This window comes from Halichoerus grypus, chromosome 10 (genome assembly GCF_964656455.1).
Source record: "Halichoerus grypus chromosome 10, mHalGry1.hap1.1, whole genome shotgun sequence".
Classification (NCBI taxonomy): domain Eukaryota; kingdom Metazoa; phylum Chordata; class Mammalia; order Carnivora; family Phocidae; genus Halichoerus; species Halichoerus grypus.
The window spans coordinates 116,703,060-116,727,675 of NC_135721.1; the positions used below are offsets into that span (position 1 = coordinate 116,703,060).

Consider the following 24,616-nt stretch of genomic DNA (forward strand, 5'->3'; position numbering starts at 1 on the left):
CCCCGACTCTCCAGCCCTGCCACTGAGCCAACCACCAAGCATCCTGTCCCTCCAGAATGGGTGCTGCTGGCCCCTGATGCCCGCCTTTGCCCGGCTAGGTACGGGAGGCAGATCTGAGCGACCAGTATGAGGCAGCCTGCGAGTCTGCCTGCAGTGAAGCGGAGTCTGCAGCCGCCGAGGCACTGGACTTGCCGTTGCCCAGCTACTTTCGCTCCCGCAGCCACAGCTACCTGCGGGCCATCCAGGCGGGCTGCTCGCAGGAGGAGGACAATGTCTCCCTGCAGTCCCTCTCCCCTCCGCCCAGCACTGGCAGCCTCAGCAACAGTCGCACGCTTCCAAGTGAGTACTGAGATTGGGGGCGGGGGGTGTTTGTTTCTCACAAGGGAACCCCCAGGGACCATTCCTGGTGGACCAGATGTGGGGAATGCCGGGGAAGAATCCATGGTGGGCCAGCCAGGGTTGGAGGGATAGTTAGGAGCACAAGCGGGAAGGCTTGAGACTGAACTTCCCACCAAAGGACAAATTGGAGCTCAAACGGGGATCACAGAGGGAGATGTCATCACTGGCAATAGGGTGAGGGGGTCAGAGAGGGCCCCTGCTTTGGGATCCTGACCCTGGGTCAGAGCAGCCACCTGCTGGTGGGCAGGGCTTACTGAAGCTGCACCTCCCTGTTTGGATTAGTTCAGGTAGGCGAACCTATGGTGAGGTTAGAACCTGCAGGGAAGAGGATGGTGTCTGCACTGAGCCTTCTCAGCGGAGTGGGTTTGCAGGTGTCTCTCATATCCACAGCGACCACCTGTCCTTCCTGACACTTGTTGTAAGTCCTCCGGTGACAGTCTGTGCATGATCAGAGAAAAAGGGGAACCCCGCGTCACAGAGTAAACCATGAAAACCAAGACCAGGGAAAATCATAGACTATTTCTGGTTTAGTAGAGAGAGCTTCGATCTTTCTCTGGCTAGCTAGTTTTCCTCTGGGAGTCTCAGTTTCCTCATCTATACACTGAGGCATAAGCTAGGCCCCAGAGAGTTCTTGGGGAGATGAGATCAGGGAGTGTTCAGGCAGGGCCTTGCACATGGTGGGAGCTATTATTGTTGCTTCTCAGACATGACTCCGACTTTCCTGGCAGTCAGAAGCAGTTGGGATTGGATTGTTGTAGGAAAAGAGACATGTTTCAAGTGCTCAGTTGGTGTTTGATGTAAATAAATGAACTTGAATCCTATGCATATTCTGTACAAAGGAAATTAGTCTATCGAATGAATGAACTTGCCTTTGCAGGGGGCAGAGCAAGAAACGACTTTCTCTCCCTACTGTCTTTCCAATCCTGGGTGATTTCTGGGCAGATCCCTGAGCTTTTCCAGTCACTTTTAGACCGTAAGGAATAGTCTCATTTTTCGGTGTTAAGAGTCAAGTCTGGCCTCACTGCAAAGCTTCAGTCTTACCAACCTCAGATCTCATGCTTCTGCAGGTAAAGCCTGACTCGGGCTATGAAGCCCGCAGGAGGGAGCTGGGCATGGTGGTCATTGTCGGCTCTGTCCCTTGTTCACTAGTGGCCGTTTCTGGTCCCTCCAGGTGGCAGGGGAAGGTAGCCAGCACAGGTGTTGTCCGATGTCGGGACTTTCTGGATGACCGAAGCCACATGCTGGCTCTCTCTGCTAAGTGATGCTTTTGGAGGGCCTCACGGTGCCTCCTGCCCTGGCATAGGCAGTCCCCCTCCAGCCCACTGCTTCTTATTCCCCCTCTGCGTCTCCATCTGCTGGTCCCCCTCCTCCCCACTCAGCTTCTCTTCGCTAAGGGACTTGGCCTTGCTGGGTGGGCATCTTAGACAAAATCCTCTGATGACAACTCCAGCCTCACTTTCTTCCTTTACTCCCATTCTACCTGTGTGACAATGAGGCCCTCACCCTGGGGAGCTCTGGAAGTATGGGCTTCTATGCTACAGCCCTTCTTCCAGACCTGCTGTCATGGGTAACCCTGCCAGTCTCTATTTTAAAGGTCTCCTAGCAGATGCTGAGGCCTGGTTGTAGGGCCTCCAAATTGAGGGGATCCCTGCCAGGCTCTCCCAGGCACCCTGCTACAGTCCCCCTAGGAGCCTCAGGTAAGGGACCAGATTCCCCCTATCATCAGGCCCGTGAGATGTTCTCTAAGCATGAGGTGGGCCGGCAATTTTCTTCAAATAGACTCATCCTCTAATCTTCCCCAAACCAAATCACTCATGAATGGACTAAGGATGGGTCATGGGCTACACGTCCCTGTATTGGGTCCTTGGGTCTGCTTGGGTCCCTGTATTGATCAGCTATTGCCACAATAGTGCTGCATAACAAAGAACCACAAAATTAGTGTAATACAACAATTAACACTTATTTCTTGCTCCCACATCTGTGGGTCAGTGGGAACAGTTCTGTCCCACATCTCTCTCATCCTCCTCCTAGAACCAAAGGGTCCTTCCGGGGTCAGTGACCCAACCAGGGCATGTTCTTTTCATGGTGATGGCGGAAGCACAAGAGAACAAGCCTAAGGACACAAGCACATTTCAAGGCCTCTACATACATACTATCTTCTAAAATTCTATTGGCTAAAGGAAGTCATATGACTGAGCTCAAAGACAGGGGATAGAGAGGTACCCTCCTACCTTTGTGTAAGAAACTGTATTTTTCTGGCAATGGTGTGGATACAGGGAGGGGTGAAAAATTAGGGTTAATAATTGAATCTACTGTAGTCCACTCTCTTGGCCACATTTATTCACGTTCCTCTCATGTAGAAAATACACTTATCTGGTGCACATGGGTGGCTCAGTTGGTTAAGCATCTGACTCTGGTTTCAGCTCAGGTCATGATCTCAGGGTCGTGAGAGCGAGCCCTGCGTGGGGCTCTGTGCTCAGTGCAGAGTCTGCTTGAGATTCTCTCCCTCCTCCTCTGCCCCTCCCCGTGCTGGTGCATGCGCTCGCACATGCACACTCTCTCTCCCTCTCGTTCTCTAATAAATAAATAAATCTTTAAAAAAAAAAAAAACACTTATCCTCAAGACCCCCAAAGTCTCTTCCAGTCGTAACAGTGGGATCTCATGATTTATGTCGGGTCTGGATGTGGCTCCTCCTGATTGAGTAACCTAAAATCTAAAAAGAAAAAGAGGCCAAAAATTCTATCAACCACACACCCCCCCCAACAGTCTGTCCTCTATGGGTGATCCAGCACCTGGCTTTAAATATAGGGAGTGGGCCTCCAGTTATTCTCAGTTTGGGGGCTGTAGTCCAAACCAAGACACTCAAGAAGATATCATGTAGCAACAATACCTCACACCTACTCAGACATGTGTGCACAAGTGCACCTACTTACAGACATACATGAAGTTGTAGACCCTTAGACCTCTGTATGATATGAAAAGTTATAAAAACACATGCCACATGGATATTCCCCACATGCGCACACATACACGTAATCTCTACATACACGTAATCTCTACATACACCTGCATACACACTCACACACGTGTGTCTCTTTCAAGACTCATGCCCCCTCCACACCTGTGAGGAAATCATGCCTCTAGCAGATTAGAGCCACCAAAAAAATTCACCCCCAACATTTTCCAGGTCAGCCCTCCCTCAAGTCTCCACAGTGACCACTACATACTTGCTCGTCTTTCCTCCACCCTCCGATCCCCTCATGCTCAGGAGGTAAACCTACCTGCCTCACAGGGAAAACCAAAGCCACCAGATTTTCCAACCTGTGCCCAGAGCTGCAGCTGGTCCATACGGTACCTTTGTGCTGGGTTAGGAAAGGGCACTCCCCCCAAGACACTTAATTGCCGTCTGTTGGAAAATTGTCACGATGTATAATTTTTATTAGAACAAGGTCTTTTTCTGCCATCTGTCACAAATTTGTCATGATAAGTATATAATTCAATTATGTATGTATTGTAAACAGCACCCACCCTATATGTGGCATCCTTAATCAGTGGAAAACTTGCACAACCATCCATGGCAATTCTGCCCATAACGACCTCCCTCCATATAGACCCACACCAACACCAACACACAGGCCCACCCTATCTCAGCCACTGTTGCCCCACAGGGGTCACCCCTGCTCAGAAGGCGGCCTCCTCTCCTCAGCTCTGTCTCTAGGAAGTGAGAAGTCCAGGCCCCAGGTACACACAGACCCCTAGGGCTGTTCTGAGCCCCCAGGTTGCTGAGGGGTATGAAAGCTCTTTGTCACTCGCATGTGGGCACGTATGGACTCAGGCCATATGCAGGCAGGTGGGTGGATGTGGGTGAGGAGGGGTTATTGAGGCAGTGAGAGCCCGGAAGGGGAGGGCCTCTCTAGAGTGGCCGTGGGCAGAGCCTGGAGCTGCCCGCCCACCCACCCACTTAGAGCTCACCAGCTTCCCAGCTGCCAGGACTGCTGCCACCACTCCTCTCTCTCCCTCCCCCCTTCTGACCCAGATTCCACATTCCGGAAATAGCTCTGGCAGGTGACTGGCAGGCAGGGTCAGCTCCAGCTAGGATGGTGGGGGAAGCAGCTTGGCTATATATATGTGCCCCTCCCAGCCAAAGGGCCCACCTGGAAGGGGCCACAGGGGTGCCATCACCCCACAGTCGGCCCCATCCTGCCTTCTCTCACCCTCTGGGAAAGAGAATAAGAAAGAACAAAGAAGACTCTCCCTCCTACTCCCTCCCTCTACCCAGCTCCCATTAGTGCTCATTCTCCTCTCCTCCCTCCCTTTCACCATCCCTTTCTTCCAGCTTCCTCTGCCCTCTCTCCCACCTCCTTAGCCTTTGGTTTGCCTCCCTCAACCCTGTTCCCCTCACAGCCCCCCGCTTCCTCCCCTCCCAGTTTCTGGCCGTCCTCCCTCCCTAGCTTCCCCTTCTGTGTCTCTCCCACTCTCTCTGAACCACAAGGGAGGGTGTGGCATCACCCAGGGGCCTGGGTGGCACCCCCCACCCCCCAGCTCCTGCCAACTGCACTCTCTGTACCAGCACATGATTCCATGTGCATGTGTGTTTACACACACACACACACACACACACACACACACACCAGGTTACACACACACACACACACACACACACACCAGGTTACACACACACACACACACACACACACACCAGGTTACACACACACACACACACACACACACACCAGGTTACACACACACACACACACCAGGTTACACACACTGGGGGGCTCTCCCTGCAGTCCTTGAAGCTCTAGGCTGAGCTGGGATAGGTTCCTGGCCCGGGATACATGCTTGCTCTTTGCTCAGGAGCCCTGAGATCTAGTTTCCTCCTCCTGTGTCACTCTGGGGGGTTCCAGTCCCTCCCTATGCTTCAAATTCTCCATCAATGTTGTGAGGCTTGAGTTTGAGGACCCTCTTCCCCGCCCAAATACTTCCCATCCAAGTCATCCTCTGAGTCCCTTCTTTGTCCCCTCCCCTCTCCCCCAGAATGTTTCCAGTTTCTCCTCTGATTCACTCCCTCCTCCACAGAGGAAGGGAGGCTGACAAAATTCCAGTAAGCAATCAACCCTCTGGTCAGCCTTGTCCCCCTGCAGCCCTCCCCCAGGCCTAGCCGTCCACAATCTCTGATTATTACACTATGGGCTCCTGTCAGAATGAACACTCCAGTTCCCAGAGTGTCAGGGCTGAGAGGAACCTCAAAGACCATTATGTCCAGAGATTGCAAATAGATTTCAACTCCTGTGTTCATCTCTGATCCCTGGAGCCCAAGACTGAGATTTAGTTAAGCAGAGAAGTGTGCCACCATCGACTGGTGATGTCTGCTGTGGCCAGAATATTTACACATATCTGCCATTCCTGAGTTAACTCAGTTTAACCTCACATACGTATACATATACACATGTAACACAACTCTTTCAAAGAAACTACAGCCTAGAGAAGGTGAGTGTCAGGTCAAGGTCACCCAGTTAGTAGGTCAGGGAGCTGTTTCCCATCTGGGTCTGCCTGACTCCTAAGCCTTGAGTTTCCCATTATCCTGTGGGCAGGGGAGCCATCCAGGGTCCTGGTAAAGAGGTATGGCATGGTTATAAGAGTTTCCGGGAGAATTACATGGCAAGCTGGCCAGGATGGGTTGGAGGTCCAGGCAAAGCAGTGAGGCCTAGGCTTCACTCCTCCTCACTCCAGGAGGCCTTCCCGGAGTCAGTGATGAGGGGTCAGAATTCCCTATTGCTGTACCTCTGCACAGAGGCACTGAGCAGAAGGCAGGCTTCCTCCCAGGGCTCTACCAAGCCTTGGTCCAGGACATTCCTGGTTAATCGAGTGCCTACTGTGTGCCTAGTGCACAAATCATCACCCTTCTAAATCCTGTTTTTAGGCAGACCCATTGAGCCTTCTGGGGGAAATAATGACTGGGCCTAAGGACTGGTGGGCAGGCTATGAAGCCAGGATCGAGATTCGTGAACAAGGGGCATGACTAAGGTGCTCAAATGGAACCATGGAGCTCCTACTAAGCAGTGGTTAAGGACATGAGCCTTGCAATCAGGCTGCTCTTTCATTGGACAGATGCTTATTGATCACCTACCTACAGTGGGCCAGGCCATGCTCACCCGGGACACAACAGTGAACGAAACAGAAACCCCTGCCTTCGTGGAGAGTATATTCTGTTGGGGGTTGGGGGTACAGACAAAACAATAAATAACACGTAGAAGCATATGGTTCGTTGGAAAATAGCCCAGAGCAAGGGGAAGGGTTGCAGCACAAACAGGATAGTTAGGGTAGACCTCGCTGAGAAACAGATGTTTAAGCAAAGACTTGGAGGAAGCTGGGGAGGTATGCCAGGCAAGGAGGAGAGGTCCTGGGGCAGCAGGGTGCCTGGTGCACTGGAGCAGGGGCAGGGTTCTCTGTGCCTGGGGCCGAGCAAGACTGAGCCTGGCTTGTCCTTGAATTTTTCTAAATAAGTCAATTTAAAGATGAATGCTACGTGAATAGCACAGGTGTAGCATAGTGACTGTGAGTAGGACAGAGTAAGCTAATACTTTCAAAGTGCTTAGCATAGTGTCTGGCTTCGAAATGGCTCAATAATCCTCATTTTCTTTTGTTATTAGTATGCCTTTATACAAAAATCGCTACAGTGGTATCAGAAACACTGTATCATCTCACTAAGATTCTTTTTTCCATTTTACATTTATTAAAGAGATGCACAGAGAAGGTAAGGGACTTGCCTAAGTCACCCAGCAAGGCAGGTCAGGGAACAGGAGCTGGGTCTGTGGATAGCAGACCTGCTATAGCTACAGTCTGGAGAGGTGAGGCAGTAAGGAAACGACTCAAGACCAGGACTAAATGAGAATGGGGAACAGGGCACAGAGAGGTGCCACGAGACATGAAGGGAATGATGGACTTAGGCAGCGCCTTCTGCACTTTGCCCTTCAGGGCACACTGAGTGTGTTGGTTTTATTTTTGCTGAAGAGGAATCGAAGGCTCAGGGAGGCTGAAAGAGCATCTCGTACAAGGTCACACAGCTCTCCAAAGGGTGAATCAGGATTCGAACCCAATCGGGGGAGGCCTCCGTCTGAGGACAGCAAAGGGAGGACGGAGGGGAGGGGACAACTAGAAATACTTAGGACGTAAAGTCCATAGTACTTGAGGTCTAATTTGACCATGCAAGGTTGAGAAGACCAGCCCTGGATCCTTGCTGTGACCCTCAGTTTCCCCCAGTGACAGCGAGGTGTCGCCACGGTAAGCTAGTGCTAACTCGCACCGCTCCTCCCAAGGCACGGAGCATGCGTCCCGTTCCAGCTGGAACCGGTTTGCGGGGCGGCTCGAGGGGCGGAGCTCCCAGTGCTCAGGCATGCGCGTGCCGACGTGGGCGCGCGCTCCCTCCCACCGTCTGTCGGCCTGGGCGTGGGCTGGCTGAGCGCGCCGAGCGCTTGCGCACCGGCCGAGCCGCGCGCGCGCGCGCCGGGCCACGTGCCGAGCGGGCTCTGCGCGTCCCCGCCCGCCCCGGGAGTCCCGGGAGGCGCGCGCGCGCGCGCGGCTGACGCGGGGGGCGGGGCGGGGCGGGGCCGGCGCGGGGCTTTAACACGAAGGCCCCGCCCCTCGGGCGTACGAAACCGGAGCCTCGGGCCGGGCCGCGTGAGGGAGGAGGGTGAGTGCCCGCCGCTGGCCGCAGCTGCCGCCAGCCTCGTCCGTCACTCCATCCGTCTGTCCGGTCCACGCCGTCGCCGCTGCCGCCTCCTCAGCCCGGACGCCCGGGGCCCGCCCAGCGTCGCCCGGAGCAGCCGCGGCCCCGCGAGGAGACGGGCGCCGCCCCCGCCCGGCCCTGCCCCCGCCCTCCTCCCCGTCTGTCCGTCCGTCCGTCCACCCGCCCGCTCGCGCTTCCGTCCTTCTGTCCGGCTGCCAGCCTTCGGGCTGGTCTCCCCGCTCCGCCCGCTTTGTCTCTCCCCGGCTCGCTGTCTCTTTGTCTCTGCCCTCGCGGTGCCTCACAGCCCCTCCCTCCCTCCCCGATCTCGGGTCTCCCTCCCTCCCCGATCTCGGGTCTCCCTCACAGCGCTCCTCTCATCCCTCGGAGCCTCCCTTTCTGGGCGCCCCCGTTCCTCGGGACTCCCCCCTCACGGTGCCCCCCATCTTTGGGGGCCTTTTCTTCAGAACACCGCCCTCCGCCACGGCTCCCCTCTGAGCTTCCCGCACATCCTTTGGGGGGGGGTCCTCCCTTCCATCTGTACCCTCAAATCCCTGTGGTCTTGCTTCTCTCTTAGCCCTCATTTTCTCGGGGTTTTTCCTCTCGGTGCCCCCCATACACGCTGGGATCTCCGAGATCCTTGGGGTCTCTCTCCTTGGGACCCCAAAAAGCTCTCCAGCTCCCAGACTTCACCCCTCCCGGCCTTCCCTTGGTTTGTCTCTGTGGCTGTCGCTCCTTGTTCTCTCTCAGGCCTCTGTGGCCCCCCAGTTCTGGGGGTTGGGGTCACCCGCTTTGCTCTCCCTGCCTCTACCCTCACATCTGTCTCAGTGGTCTCACCACTTAGTGGCTCTTGTGCTGAAGGCCCCCTTTCGAGCCTGCTCCTTTCCCCAGGGCTCTTGGCCCCCTTGCTTTCTCTGCCCCTGCCCCCTGTCTCCCCTGCTCTCTGCTCCCTTGTCTCTCCCTTTCCCTTTCTCTGTCTTTGCCGGTCTCTGGGTCTCTGACCCCCCTCTGGCCCTCATGGCTTTGTGTCTGGAGCTCTTGAAGCAATGTGAGTGGTGGGGTGTCCGGGTCGGGCCGGAGTCCGCCCGCAGGCTGGCCGCGGCGAGGCTCCATGGGGTTGGCGCTGGGGCTGGGGCTGGCGCTGGGGCAGGAGGCTCTGGAGCCTCCCAACAAAGGGGCAAGGAGGGAGGGGCCAGGCCGTCTGGCAGAGGTGGGAGTGGGGGGGCCTTCTTGCTCTGAGGCTTCTGCTTTAGTTGCTTGAGTGTGTGGAGGGTGCCACGGGCTGGACGTCCTGCCCGCTTGGTCCTGCATGGCCTGGCACTTTGTGATCGCTTGTGGGCAGGCCTGGGCTATTTTGGAGTTGGCAGGATGTGATATCACTTGGGCGTTTATTTAGACCCGGCTGGGGGTGGGGGCTGCGTTCTTGCCAACTTGAGTAATGAAATTTTGCAGGGGGGTGCGGCCTTTAGGCAGCTGGGCTGTAATGTTTGTGGCCAGAACTTTGCAGGCCACCAGACTGGGCAGGTGAACAAGATTACTGTGCTGCTTTGGTCTTGCTGAGACTCAGGATGAGGGGAGAGAGGAGTTCTTGATCTGACCACCCTTGACTATTCCGTTTGATGATCTAAGAACTCTGGGCCTTGATTCTGCCAGCTTCAAGCTGTGTCAGACCCTCGACCTCTCCAAGCCTCAGTTTTCTCCATCTGTAAAAAGGGAATAATTGTGCTAGTCTTACCAGGTTGTCATGAAAACCAATTGTGCTAGTCTTACCAGGTTGTCATGAAAACCAAATGAAAGGTCTGTAGACATGCTTTGTGAAGTGTTACTGTGCCTTTAAACTGAGCCCACAGGGAAAGCAGCTTGTCCAGGGTACACGGCTAGTTCATGGCAGAGCTAGGACAGGGATCCAGCCCCAGGACTCCCCACAGAGTTCTTTACCTTTTGCTCCATTGCCACCTGATTATTCAGGATTACACCTGCCCTTCCAGTGGGGTAAGGAGCAAGCTCTCCCTTATTTATGCCCTGATTCTTCTTTGTCAGTTTGTAAAGATAAGCAGGTGTGCATAGCTGGATGTCTGTGCTGGGAGACAGTTGGATTTTCCATGTTCCATCCCATTGTTGTTTGAGGGTGGGCCCTGCGTGGCCAGTGGCACTTGGGAATAAGGTCGGTCAGTTTGTGGTTGTGAACCTCTGCCGCTTTTCCTGCTTCCCTGTAGAGTGGGGGAACAAAAGCCTCAGCTGGGAGAGGCTCCACAGACCGCGGTGGGGGTGGGGGTTGCTGTCAAGGAGCCTAGGATGTCCTAGAACTTTGGAGCAGGAGATCAGCTGTTAGAGCACCCTTGTCTTATGGATGAGGCCCAGAGAGGCCAGGGACCTATACAGGGTTGAGCAAGGACTCTTGGTCCTGTTCCATGGCACTGCCTCTGAGGAGGTCACTGTCAGGCTGGTGTCACTTGCTCACTGGTATATAATGACAATTTCTCACATCCATTGACCTTTTACTGTGGGTCCTGTGCTTGACACACTACTCAGACTGTGTGCAGTGGGGAGCAAGAAGGGCTTGGTCCTTGGCCTGGAAGTAGGGGGTTGGGATTCTGGTCCCCACATCTTACCACTCTCAGGGAGGCCACTTTCTCCTGGGCTTCAGCTTCCTTACCTGTAAAATGGGAATAAAAATCTTTGTCGTAAAACTGATTCTGAAATCATAGAATTCCTAAAGAAATTCTGTGAGGCAGAATGCCGGGGTTCTATTCCTGGCTATGCTAAGATGCAGTGTGACTTCAGACAAGTGTTCCCCTCTCTCTGTATTTTTCTTTCTGAAAAATGAGGGAGTTGGATAGCATGGTCTCTTCGGTGCTTCCAGCTCTGACATTTCAGGATTCTAAGGTAACTCAAAGGCCACCTATTTGTACCTACATCTCATCTTACCTGTTAAAGGTGTGCCTGATCACAGAACAAGAGGGAGAATGTGTTGAATACTGCAGGGTATGTGCTGGTAGGAGAGAGATCCTGTCTGGGCAGAGGGTTCAGAAAACTTCCAGGAGGAGGCAGCGCTGGAGTTGGGCCTCTCTATACCAGGCATGTTCTGCCGCTAATACAAACTGTTACAGAGAGTGGAATTCATGTGGGATTTAGAGCCGTAAACACTTGGTTTTAATTGGTCTCCATCATTCACTCCCTGTGTAATCTTGGGCAAGTTACTTTCTTTGGGCTTCAAGTTTCCTCATCTGGACTCAAGATAATCATATTTACACTACAGGATTGTGGTGAGGATTAAGTGAGATTATATATTTAAAAAATACCAAGTACGCAGTAGGCACTTAATAAATATGAACTTTCATCTCCCAGTAATATCTGGATCACTTTTTTCTTTGTGGGAACAAGACGGACCCAGCTTCTCCCCGCCTCCCCCCCCCACACCGACCCCCTGGTGCTGAGGTTCAGGTAACAAGGAAAGCACCTGACTGTTGTAGTAAATAATAGGAGTACTCCTCTAATCTCTCGCTTGCTCTGTGAGCCATTGTGTAATCTGTCGGGCGCTTTCCTGGCCATTGTTCCTCACAACAGTCCTGGGAGGAAGTCAGAAACCACTGGAGTTCTCTCTGCTTCACAGGTGAATGGAGAATAGGGGGCCCAGAGAGGCACGAGGACCTGTTCAGGGTCCATGGCATGCCAGTGTCGGGGTGGGCTTGAGCCCAGACCTCTTGACTTTTCTTCTCCCACAGCCCACAGCTTTGCTCCAGATGTATTGCTTCTGTCTGGTAGCCTGCCCCTCAGGCCTCCTTCTCTAGTCTGGCATCTATTCTGTAGGGAGGGTTTGCTTGACATTTCCTCAGCCTCTGAGCTCATCCCAAACTTCAGCGGGACTAGCCTGAGGCTGGGCGGGGACTGAGTCACCACCTTTCCTGGCTTTCTCATCCTCAGCAGCTACCAGACTCACCCAGAGGGCCAGAGACCTGCTGGTTGTAGGACAACAGCATGGCAGGCTTTCCTCCCAGCAGCTCAGATTGGCTCAGGGAAGTCTCTCCCTGGGCTTTTAGGGAAAGGCTGCAGTGGTGGCTCCCCAGGGATCTGGAAGCACGAGCAACACTGAACAGCTGTCGCCTGGCCTTTCCTGCTCCAACCCTTTATTTGTGCTGTACCCTCCCCCTGTGGTACCTTCTCTTCCCTCTGAGGCCCACATTGTCAAATGCCACCACCTCCTCCAGGAAGTCTCTGATTGCTGCTCTCGAGTCAAACAGACTGAATTCTGTCCCAGGTCCATACTTGCTAAAAAGTGGTTGCTTCACCTCTCTGTGCCTCAGTTTCCTAATATATATAAAATTTAGGTTCCTTATCTTTGTAAAGTTTAGGTTCCATCCCCAAAGAGTCTCCTTTGGCAGATCTGGGGGCAGGAATCAACTTTACAAGTTCAGCCCTCTGGAGGAGTCTGATGCTGAGAACCTGTGGGCTGCACTCTGGGCAAAGCTGAACTGAGAGTTTCCTGGGTTGGTATCACAGCTTGGCTTGTCCCCACTGCATGACCTTGGATTGATCAAATTTCTGCACCTCAGTTTTCTTTTGTCATATTGGGATGGAAATCCCTCACACGTTGCCAGGAGGATGAGAACTCCCTCGAGAAATGGGCACCTTTATGCTCTACCGCCGTTTACCAGGTGTCAGGGACTGTGCTGGATTATCGGTATCACTGCAGCAATCCCGTGATGCAGATACCAGTACTTTCCTCGTTCTACAGAGGAGGAACCTGGCTCCTCCTCATCTTTGTTGTGGGCAGGGTTGGTTGTTTCCAGAAGCAAGTCACCCTTTCCTTGCTCAGCCCTGGCAGCAGACACCTGGCCAGGGTGAGGGCTGTGGAATTGAACACCTGGGCAGGAATGCAACCGAGTCGTCAACAGGAATTTAATGAGGTTGATGAGGTGTGCAGTCTGAGTGCCTCTCAGATTCCTGGGTTCCCCAGTCCTGGCTGTAGCTGCCTCCTCTCCCTCAGGTTGTGTTAGAATCAGCTGGTTCTTCACCCATCCACTCCTGGGAACCAAGGCTCCCTTAAAGACAAATAATAATCTGTATTATACAGCTAAAAGATTATTTCTTGTTTCACAGTGAGGAAGCAGGCCCAGGTAAGGGGAAGGACAGGGGCGTGCCTAGGATCCCAAGCCAAGACCATGCCAGAGCTGGGCAAGAACCATAGCCCTACCTGCCCACCTAGGTCTCCATTTCTGTGTATCACTGGCCTGGGTCAACCAGTGGAGAGAGGGAACACTGAGGTGTGGTTTGGCCAGTGAAGTTTCCTCACAGGACAAGAGCAGGAGAAGTGGTCCCAAGTGTTTGGAGCTAGACTTGGCTCAGCCTGGAGCTGGTGGGGCTTGGAAAGCACTTTCTGAGACTTGCCCTCCCAGCCCTGGGCCAGGCTCTGAGAGGATGGGAAAGAACAGACAGGGCCTCTGCCCCTGGGAACTTATGGTCTGACAAGGGAGACAAGGCCCACAATTATGAGAGACTGTGTGACAGTCTGTAATTAAGCATCTGCTGAGGAAAAGCATTGTTTGAGAAGGAAGAAGTGAGTGTGTGCCAGAGGAAACAAGAGCCCTCTTGAAGGGGGCTGGATTTGCAGAGACAGAGGGTGGGGCTGACATTCTAGGGAATGGTTTGTGCACAGGCAGGGGTGCGGAGGCTGGAAGCTAAGCATGTATTTAGGGAAATAGTGAGTAGACTGATTTTGCTGATGCATCAGGACTCTGGATGAAAAATCTGGGAGAGGCCAGGAAGTTGTAGGCAACATTGAACATCAGCTGAAAAGCAGAGGCTTTGGGGAGCCATGGAAGGTTTTAGAGCAGGGGTAGCACAACTGGAGGAGTTTTTTTTTTTTTTTTCCAAGAAGGTGAATCAGGCTGGGTGAATTGGAATGAATGAAAATGATGACAGAGAGGAAGCTTCGCAAGCATCCAGATGAAAGGAGAGGGTGAGGTTTGGGTGGAGCCAGGAAAGGACAGTTGGGCTAGCAGAGGTTGTTGTGCTCCCTCAGGAGAGCCCATTCAGGAGTTTGATGGGCCAGAGGGTGTTGCTGCTTTGGGGGAGGAAATAACAGTCTGAGCAAATTGCTTGTACACCTGCTCTCTGCCAGGCTCTCTGCCATGATCCATGGCTGCTGTCAGAAATCCTTACACCAAGCCCCGAGGCAAGTGGGCTTACCATCTCTCTTTTACAGATAAGGAAAATGTGGCTCAGACCCAGGGCTGACTGTCCGCAAACCCTGACTCTTCCCACAGTTAAGCTCTGCTTCTTGGAAAGGAAACTCTGACTGTTAGGGTCCTAGGAATAATCTGAGCCTTCTTGCCCCTTGAATTGGGGGCACACAAATACCTCCCCTAAAGCCTACAAGCCTTTACTTTATAAAGATCTGGAAAGTTGGGACTGGGTGCCAGTTTAGAATTTCTTCAAGGCAGGAGAGTCAGGGAAGTGAGGGGCCTTCACATCAGTTTTACTCACCAGGCTGTGAGCAGCCTTCAGAGTCAGACCTCATATGTGTCTAGCCCAACAGTGGGCACATCCATGACTAGGTCCGTTGGGATTCTCAGCCAGCTGCCACCGGAGAGGGTGTTCCTTTGCCCAGCCAGAGGAATTAGCCACCCACAAGGCAGGAAGGGACTTGTCCCAAGTTGCTCTCGGCATTGGAGAGCCAGGTGATGGAGCCCAGTTCCCATTTTCCGGGCTGCAGCCAGTGATACCTCCTGGGCAGAGAGAAGGAGAAGGGAACTGGTACTTACCGAGTGGCTTCCATGGGAGGCAGCAAGGGTTGGTCCCAGTGTGCCTGTAGGAAACTCATGGCTTGGCCATTCTCCTCTCTGTGTCCTCCTGAGCTGGGCCTTGGGTCATGAGGCAGAGCCACCACATGGCAGGCACAGCCTTTGAGCTCTGCGCACCCCCCCACCTTGCCTCCAGTAAACACCCACAGGATCCATATGCCAGTCTACTTTGGCAAATGTTCTCTTAAGCCCAACCGTATGCAAGATAGGATTGTAACTGCACCCCTCTTTTTCTTACCAAAATCTAGACAGAGGCTCTAATAGGGATTTTTGTGCTCCTTTCGATCAGACACAGCCTGAGAAAATATTCAGACATTGGAACAGTGGAGTAGAGCGGCCTGTACTGTCCCTTTCAAGTGTAATAATTCATTTGAATAATGCTTTGTCATTTGCCCCGTGCTTTCTCATAAATTTGACCATACACACATATATTCATTTTTTATCTTATTTCAGCACATTGGTTCTGAATCCTTAGTATTTGTTGAGCCTATTTTTGATTTGCAAAGCACTTTCATCCACCTAATCTCAGTAGATTTTCTACAACCCTGGGAGGTCATTACTATGCTTGTCATCCTTGTTTTGCAGAAAGTGACTTGACCAAGGTCATTCTGGGGTTCACCGGCTGAGCTCATTTAGTCAACCAGTACTGGAGTGCCCGCTGAGGGCCAAGCAGTGAGCTGGCCCTGGTGCTACAGGGGCAAGCAGAGCGGGCTTAGAGACTGAGTCACTCACCTCCCGGCGTTCACAGGATCAGTGAGGTACAGCCAGGACCTTCCCCAGCACTCCTGCCCTGCACACTGGGCTCTTTCCTCTGCAGACCCCTGTAGTTTGGGCCTGTGGCTTAGATCTAGACTGTTGTAGCCCGTGAGCCCTCTACCTAGAGCATCATGGTAAAGCAAGCCAAGGCAACAGTCTCTGCAAACTGAACTTCCAACGTGACAAAGAGGTCTTCAGTAATGACTTAATTATTAACAAGAAGGTGAGGAAGGGCATCTCAACAGAAGGCCATCTGCTCCTTCTCTTGGGGCGGGGCGGGGGAAGGTTGCCTGAGGGCCGCTGTACCTAAGATCCTGGCCTGAATTTCCTCTAGCCTCCAAATATTTGATGACAGCACAGGTGTGGAGCCCTGTGGCCATGTGCGGAGCTGGGGACCCTCCCTTGCCTCCTTTAATATTAAATGAGATGAAATAAAGGCAGATCCTAGGATTTCTGGCCCAGCCCCCTCAGGTCCCATGAGTGGGAACCAAGTGTAAGAGAGGTAGGGACCTGTCGGCATCTCCTATTGAGAGAAACAATCCTTCCTCTTTCCCTGGCTTACCAGCCTGGCATCATTTCCCCACTGCTCCCTGTAGGAACTCTCAGCTGAAACGGTTCCACATTCAAAGCCCTCTTCAAATCCTCCCTATACCTTAAGGCCACGTTTTTCCTGAGTCTTCTCTGACCTTGTCCCCCCTGCACAGAGCCCTGCAGTGTCCAGGCTGCCTCCGGCTACTCTCAGAGGCTGGCCACCTGCTCTACAAGGCGGAGTGGCAGCCTTTGAGGAGACTCCAAAATCCAGATGCCTGGGCCCTGCCCCCAGGGACTTTGATCCCCAAGCCATAGAGAGAGGTTTCTATGGGTAAGCATTTTGCTGGAGTTATTTTTATGTATAGAAACTACGTTTTTATTGAAAAAGCAATACATGTATGTGTTTAAACATTTCAAACTTTGCAGAAAAAAGTGCCCAGTGAAATATGTGTGTCTCTCCCACTCTCCACTCCTAGAAAATCACTTTGAACAGTCTTGATGTTTCCTTCCAGAAATACTCTTCATATGCAGGCAGCTGTGTCAATAACATCCCTTTCTATTACACAAACATTTGGTAGCATATTCTCTCCCTACAGCCTACCATTCTGTACTTTGTCTTCTTTACACAAGTCTGTGTCTGTTGTAGATGCACGCAGGTCCATGGCCCCCTTTTCCGTGACCGTGTGACAGTCACACTGTTGGATGGACCACCAGTCGTTTGTCCAGTCCTCTGCTGGAGGACGTTTAGGTTGTTCGCAGTCCCGCTGCTGTGAGCAGTGCTGCAGCGAGCGCCCTTGCCCACGTGTACGTCTCCGGGTCTGCCTGCAAGAAACTTGTTACAGAGAGTCTGTGCACCTAACATCTTGTGAGATAGTTTGAATTGCCTTCTTTTGCATTCTGAAAATGTGTATTTTTTAAAAAAGTACCCTGCCTTCCCTAGATTCAAGTTCATTTCCTTAGTGATTGGCCCAGACAGGGAAAGGGGCTTCGCCAGTGTCACTCAGCAGCCCCTGGCAATGAGGTATTTCCAGAGGAAGGGGTAGCTGAGAGGAAGTGAGGAATGAAGGGAAGAAATGGGCTGGAGGGGACTCTGTTACAGGTACCTGGGGACCTGTTGATGACTTGGTCTCCAGGGAGAAGCATCCCCCCTCCCACACTGCATCCTCCTTCCTGCATTTCTTGGGCGTGGGCTGCACGGGGCCAGTGAACTCATTCATTCAGGAAATATTCACTGAGCTCCTGAATCCCAGTGCAGGCTGGGCCAGTAGGTCCCTGCCCTTCTCTGAGCCTCAGTTTTTTCATCTGAAAAGTGGGGAGGTTCATCCGTGCCTTTCTCATGTCACCAGGCTAGTGGGAAGATTTGGTAAACCAGCCAGTGGGGAGCCCCCATAAAATAGATTATAGTGGTCTTAGCTAGACACTATGCCAGGCACCTTGGAGTTGCTGAGTGTGATGTTAGTTCCAGTCCTGGGTGGGCTGCCTTCAGTCTTAGCAGATGGCCTGGTCTGCCCTCAGATTGGGAATTTGGGGGCAGCCTTTGGTGGGTGTCGCCACTTGCTGTGCCGGGACAGTCAGGCTCCTGCCTAGGATGCATTTGCTCTGCCCTAGGATGCTGGAACTCTCCAGGGCCCGCCTCAGGATGAAGGTGATCAGATGACAGGTGAGGAAGAGGTAGTCAGGGAGGCCAGGAAGGGTCCACACACCGAGGCCAGTTTTGTCTCCTCCAAGCCAACAGAAAGGTCCTTTAGCGTCCCTTACAGGGCATTTCTACGGCTCCCTCTCTGCGTTCAGCGGTGGTAGGGATGAGGAAGGAGAAGTTCTCTAATTTTTCTAGTTCAAAATGACTAGTTTAAAATCACGAGCCTAGTTCCTCCCTCCCATTTTATCAATGGGAAAACTAAGTCCTGGAGTTGAGGGCCTCCTCCCAGGTGAGTGGGCAGCCTTAACTGGAATTAGAAGCCAGGGGTTCAGCCCTCCTCGGCCTTACCTCTCCCCATCCTTCCCACATCGTCCCAGTCTTTAGTTTCACTTTGGGGTTAAAAACCAAAGTGAAAGAGAAAGGCAAAGCCGGAAGCAGCTGCTTCAGACCCAGCCCAGTCTGGGATTGGCCCTGGGGGATCCAGGCCGAGCTGGCCTCCCAGGAGGGGGGCAGGCCTCTTCTCCCTCTTGCTCTGGAGGCCCGGCAGTGGCTGGGAGCCCAGTAGGGCCCCGCGGGAGAGGCGCCAGGCTACAGACGCGCTGGCGTTGTGGCCTGCCGCTGTCTGGGAGACGGCCAGTCGGACGGGTTCCCTGGTGAAAGTCAGCCTCACCCGGGTGTGGTCACAGGTGAGGAGCCTTTTAAACGCCCATCCTTCCGGGGCAGGGTTGAGCTGGGCCTGTGCTGGCCTAGGGAAGAAATCCCGGCTTCCCAAAACCAGCTTTCACGGAACAGTTCCACTCTTCCTGAAGGTAAGAGCTAGGGCCCTGTCTCCACTGTGAAGACTTTTAAACTTTCGGTCACTGTGGTGGGGGGGGCACTTACCTCACTTCCTGGCAGTTTCTTAAGGACCCAGGCGGCCTGAAAGCCTTTTTGCTTTCTTGGTTCCGGTCCCAGCCCCAAGAACTTGGCGAGGACAGGGCTTAGGGGAGCAGGAGCCATGGCTTCTTCCTGAGTTTTTAGGTGACCTCAGGCAAGATCCTCTCCAGCTCTGGGCTTCAGATTCCCCATTGGTTTCTTGGCAGGAGGAGTTCCTTATAGCTCTGCTGTTCAGTTGAATCAGTTTTGGTCCCTTGGAAGCTAGCGAGTATCTTAACACCTGATTTGGTTGGCCTGGGTATTTCAAAGATTAGCTGCTATCTAACTCGCTGAGGTCTTGAGTTCCTATTTCTCTATGCTTTTTCTAAGAAAATTCTCAGACTTGCCAAAGCAGATACAGTATCAATTTTGTTGCTTCAACAAATACAATTTCTGTGTACCTCTCTTGTCTGCACAATCACAAGGTCCCCAGACACAGAGCCATTTTGGTTCAAGGCTGCTCCTTGAGGGCACACACTGAGCCCAGGGTGGGAGATCGATCAGGTGGGTCCTCGGTGAAGGACTGCATTGATGATCCACACCTGGCCATGCGCCTCTGGAATGCAGAAAGCTCGCATTGATAAAGCCCGGCTGTAAGGCTGAGCCAGGCACTGGGGGAGGAGCCCAGAGGTGCAGTCAGGAGCTTAGGTCTAGTGTCCTACTGCTGGGGTTTAGATCCTGGGCAGCCACTGAGAGCTGTGAGACCTTGGGCAGGTTCCTTAACCTCTCTAGGCCTCAGTTTCTTCACTTTCAAAATAGAGCTGATAATATTACTGACATTAGTTTCAATGTGAGGACAAGAGAAAAATGTGTGTAACGCACTGAGCACAGTATCTGGTACAGAGGAACCACTGAAAAAATGTTAGCAGCTGCTGCTATTACATCCAAGGGGAGAGAGAAGACGTGAAATAGCTACAGACTGTCCATGTCCCATGCCTGGAGACAGCGATGTAGGTGGACTGGATGGGGTGTTTGGAAAGACACCAAGTTATTGTTTGCCAAGTGCAGGGCTCTGATGGGGACTCTGGAGTGAATCAAGGCAGGCTTTCGGGAGGAGGTGGCCTTCAAAACCTCAGAAGCTGGGTAGGATCCGGATGGATGGAGATTTTGAGGAGAAGACACCCTGGGGTATGGGCGCGCCCTTCGTAGGGGAGAGGAAGGTATTGTGGGTTGGGGAGGGATGGCAGGGGTTGGCTGCCCAGGGGCCAGGAGAGCCGAGATCAAGCTAGAATGCCTGCCGAGGGCCATTAGAGTCCATCAGGCACTCATGGCCGGCACTCAGAGCCAGAGCTTGTCTCTGGAGGGTCATCACTCCTCAGGCCGGTTTCCTGCTGGGGCCCATTACTGAGTGTGCTGTGAAGAGATTTGTGAATTCCTGCCTCTCCTGGAACTTTCTTGCTTTTCCAGTCTTCCTACACTTCATGACATGGTATTGCCCTGCACAGCGGTGTGGTAGCAGTCTGGAGGGGCCTGCCTGCCTGGGGGCAGTTGTGGGCCAGGGTGGGGTAGGAGGAGCGGGGCTTGTCTGACAGCACCTATACAAGCTGGCTGCCTCCGCTCCTGCTTCCCCTGCAGTTTCCTCAACGGGGTCACACATAGCCGTGCGTGGGGACAGTCCGGGGAAGGGGGCTTGGGTTCATCCCAGCCAGTTCCTCCCTCCTCACCACCCGACATCCAAACAGCCACCACCTCTTTTTCCAAACGGTCAGCCATTCCTGTGCTCAGAGAGCCCGGCGCTGAGCCCGGGGGAGGGGAGAGAACAAGACACACTTGGTCTCTTTCCTCAGGGAGCTTCTGTCCAGCTTGGAGTCCCCATCCCAGCAGGTGACAAATACGCGAGATACTGTCTGCTTGCGGGAAGAGCCCTGAAGGAAACAAATAGATGCTGAGAGGGACCTATTCAGAGAGGATGGGGAGGGCAAGTCGGGGAAGGTGAGGTGGCCAGTGGAAAGAGGCAGTCTGGCAGAGTGGGAACAGCAGGGGGGTCAGGACCCTCAGGTGGAAAGTGTTTAGCATATTGAGGAACAAGGAGTGATCTGCAAGGTCGGGCAGGGCCTCATCATCTCAGTGACCTTGTTTGCTCTGAAGCAAACAACTTTGCCCTGTAGGAGCCCAAGGTGTTAATGGATTAAGAGGTGTTTTTGGTTTTGTTTTAAAATTAACATCAGAACTCCCAAATACTTACCTTCTGATTGGTTTTCATCCTAATCCCTAAGTCATCAAGAAAAGGCTTCTTCAGCACTCCGTATTTTTTTTTAAAGATTTTATTTATTTATTTATTTGACAGAGAGAGACACAGCGAGAGAGGGAACACAAGCAGGGGGAGTGGGAGAGGGAGAAGCAGGCTTCCCGCGGAGCAGGGAGCCCGATGTGGGCTCGATCCCAGGACCCTGGGATCATGACCTGAGCTGAAGGCAGACGCTTAATGGCTGAGCCACCCACGCGCCCCTTCAGCACTCCGTATTTATTGCTCCCTTCCTCTCACATACTCCCTCACAGTTCACGAAGCTTTGTTGCTTCTTTTGGCAGTTTGTTTGTTTGCAGTTATTATTGCTGTTTTTAGAGGTGATGGAACAGAGAGGTTAAGTGACTTGCCCAAAGTCACACAGCTTAATCAAGATTTGAAGTCTTGGGTCACTGTTCTTTCTATTCTACCACACTACTGTGTAAGAAGGCCAAAGCAGAAGTTTCTATTTCTTTTTAGCAAGGTTGCAATTCTAAAATCACAATTAAAAAAGTTTTGGTATAGAATGATATAATAGTAATTGTGTCCAGGCAGTGAGATTAGAATGACCTTCCCCTCCCCCTATTTTCTATAGTTAATTCTTTTTTAGTTTAAACTTTTTATTTCCACACACTCTCCCATCCAACTCTTTTCCAAGGTTTTGATACCATCACTGTCCTTAAGGACCTCGGATCTTCCTTATTTTCTATTTGAATTCTTTCTTCTTATTTCTCTTTCTTGAATGTCTGAAAAGAGAATGCAGGCAGATTATAGATCAGCCTCTGCTCACAAACACATTTAACTCAAAGCAGAAATTTTTAAAGTTTATGCATATAGTAGTTTTAAATATTTTATTCTGTAACTTTTGGATTTGGGGTGTAAAACAGCAATTTGATAATTCAGCTCATTTGTAAGGAATCCCTCAGTAGACTCCTCGCTAGCCCCCCCCCCCTTTTAAGCGATTTGGGATAAAATGCACATAACAACAGTTTGCCATCTTACCTGTTTTGAAGTGTACAGTCCAGTGGCAGTAAGTACCCTTACATTGTTTCACCACCCCCATCTCCAGAACTCTTTCCATCTTGCAAAACTGAAACTCTTCACCCATTAAACAGTAGCTCCCCGTTCCTCCCTCCCCCCAGCGCCTGGCAACCACCATTCTACTTTGTCTCTAGGATTCGACTCCTTCAGGTGCCTCATTCACAAGGCTGTCTTAAGAGGATGTATTTGAAAAGGGGGTTATATGATATCTCTGAACAACGAAGTCTTTGGGTGGTGATTAATTCTCCCAGTTAATGCACACTGCAACTCACAGCTTCATGTGACCGCGTTCCAGCAGAGTTAACAGGCTGATCATCTCCTGGGAGGGCTTTTCTTCGCAGACGTAGCCTTGGTTCCAAGGCCCTGTGGCTGCATGGAACCTGGCCACAGCCCCCCTGTGGAGGCAGGATAATAGGATGGGGAAGGCTGTGGATGTAATCCTAGGACCCAGGCACAGTTCCTCAGTTAGCTGCTTACCTGCTGTGGGATTTGGGCCAAGTCCCTCCACCTCTCTGAGCCTCATCTTCCTTCTCTGAGACGGGACAGTACTTTCTGTCATGTGGACAACCCAAAATCGGTGAGATAGATAGTGGACTTCCCTTGGCAGTTTTGAGGATCCTAGCACAGTGTTCAATTGTGATTAAATTGTAAGGGAAATGGGACTCCTGATCCCCATGTTACAGAAGCAGCAGAGACTTAGAAGTGGCGTGACAGGCCTGAGGTCATTCAGCACTTGGGCGTCGACCCTGGGCTGAAACCCAGCCACCCTCAGTCACAAGCAGCAGCTACTGTGGGTTCCTCGTTGGTCAGTCTTTTGATGGGTAGGAGACTGTGAAACAAATAGTTGCTTTCCCATCTTACCGGATTGAAAAAATTGCCCAAGAAACTCTCTTGTTGGTGGGCCTGCAGGGGAGGACACAGGGTGAAGGTTTTGGTGCGGAGTCAAGGACAGTGATTCTGCATCATGGGAATAGAGTCCTAAAGCATTTCTGTGGTGATCATCTTGCCCAGGGACAACACAAATCTTGCACTTCGCAGTTACTGTCCATACTAGGCCCGTGGCAAACATCAGTCAATCACAGGCACTCCCACTGAGCCTGGACACAGCTCCAGGATCCTTCTTACCACAGGCAGGTACTCCCAATGACCCGGAAGTAGCACACCCAGTGCAACCAGTGCGATCTCCAACCTAGTACAGTCCCGAGCTTTTACAGACAGGTGGCCGTCCTGGGAGGGAAGGGACTGCTTCAGGGGCAGGTGATGTCACAGGTCTCTTTGTGAGAGTGGAAAAGGGTCCTTTGGCAGGACAGCGCAAAGCCTGGAGAGGTGTGATGAGTATGCTTGCAAAAACATCGCGGCACAGCAGCTCCCAGAGGGGTAGAAGTTGTCGAGGTAAAGTCCAGTTTCTTCAGGTGCTCTTTGGGGTGCTGGCTTGGGCTTGAGGTCTTTGTGGAGGTGCACTCTCCACCAGCAGAAGGAGACCAGACTTGTCTTTCTACAGTGGCTTCTAGCTTTGAGGGAATGTGTGCGGTCTTGCTCGTCAGTGAGCTTGTGTTTTTACTATTTGTGACACTGGATGCTGTGAAGGTTGGGTTCTGGAGATTGAAACCTATAGGGTTTGCACTCACTTAGCAGATAGAATGTGACTTGCTGTGTGACACTGAGCAAGTCCCTCAACCTCTCTGAGCCTCCGTTTCCTCAGCAGCTCAAGGGGAGATGGTGAAAACATATCCTGAGGGGATCAAATATAAGACGCAGGTGTAAGGACCTCGGACAGTGACTGGGCCACTGCAGTAGCCACCGATTCCTGAGCAGACACTAAACACTGGTAATTATGACTGTTAGCCGCTAATCACCCACTTAGTACCCTGTGCCATTGTGGGGGCAGGGCTCCGTGGGCAGGGTGGGGAGGTTGGTGACCTTCACTTTGGGTGGGTGTTCTTTCAAAGAGATCTCCCCAAATGTCACCATAATGTGCTTTCAGAGGTGGTTGGGAAAAAATTGACCAGGGACGGGTCCGTAGTCACGACTTGTCCCAGCGCCTCTGTCTTCTGCTTGCCAAGTCACTTCTTACAGATTCTTTTCTACTTGCTGTGTCCTCAGTCTTCTTCCGGGGGAAGGCCCTGTAGACCTGTACCACTTTTGGGATAAAGTCAGAAGCAGGGTCCTATCTCCTAAATGTCAGCGGACATTTGCCTGGGCACCTCTTCTGGGCTGAAGACAGGGTTATAGGGATGGAAACCACATAGCCTTCAGGGGCCTCAGGGTCTAAAGGGAGAAGGAGAAAAGCAAACAGCGCGATGCCGAGGACCTGGAGCACTTCTAAACATGGGGCATGGACCCAGCGAAGGAGCCAGTCAGGGAAGGCTTCTTGGAGGGAGCCATGCCGGAACTGAGATCTGGAGGAGGCGGCGGAATGAGGGAGGAGGTAGGGTGTTGCAGGCAGGGAGCAGCCCATGCCGAGGCCTGGAAGCTGAGAATGTGATGTGTTGGCATGAAGAGGGTGGTGGGGAGAGAGGGGAGCTTGGCAAGGCAGGGACACCAGTGGTCACCAACCAAAACTATCAGACGGTGATACACA

General features: G+C 52.4%; 1 protein-coding gene across 5 annotated transcripts in view; it reads left to right on the forward strand.

The window, feature by feature from the left end:
• The window catches only part of DLGAP4 (DLG associated protein 4), a 195,083-nt gene that overhangs the window by 123,165 nt on the left and 47,302 nt on the right, over positions 1 to 24,616 (forward strand). For 3 of the 5 annotated variants that reach the window (XM_036064588.2, XM_036064587.2, XM_036064586.2), the window contains exon 7: positions 99 to 339. In XM_036064588.2, coding sequence (XP_035920481.1) covers positions 99 to 339 — 241 coding nt within the window. Of the gene's footprint in view, positions 1 to 98; positions 340 to 8,120; positions 9,175 to 16,524; positions 16,548 to 24,616 lie in introns of those variants that run through there. The other 2 variants (XM_036064590.2, XM_036064591.2) reach the window with 2 other exon arrangements.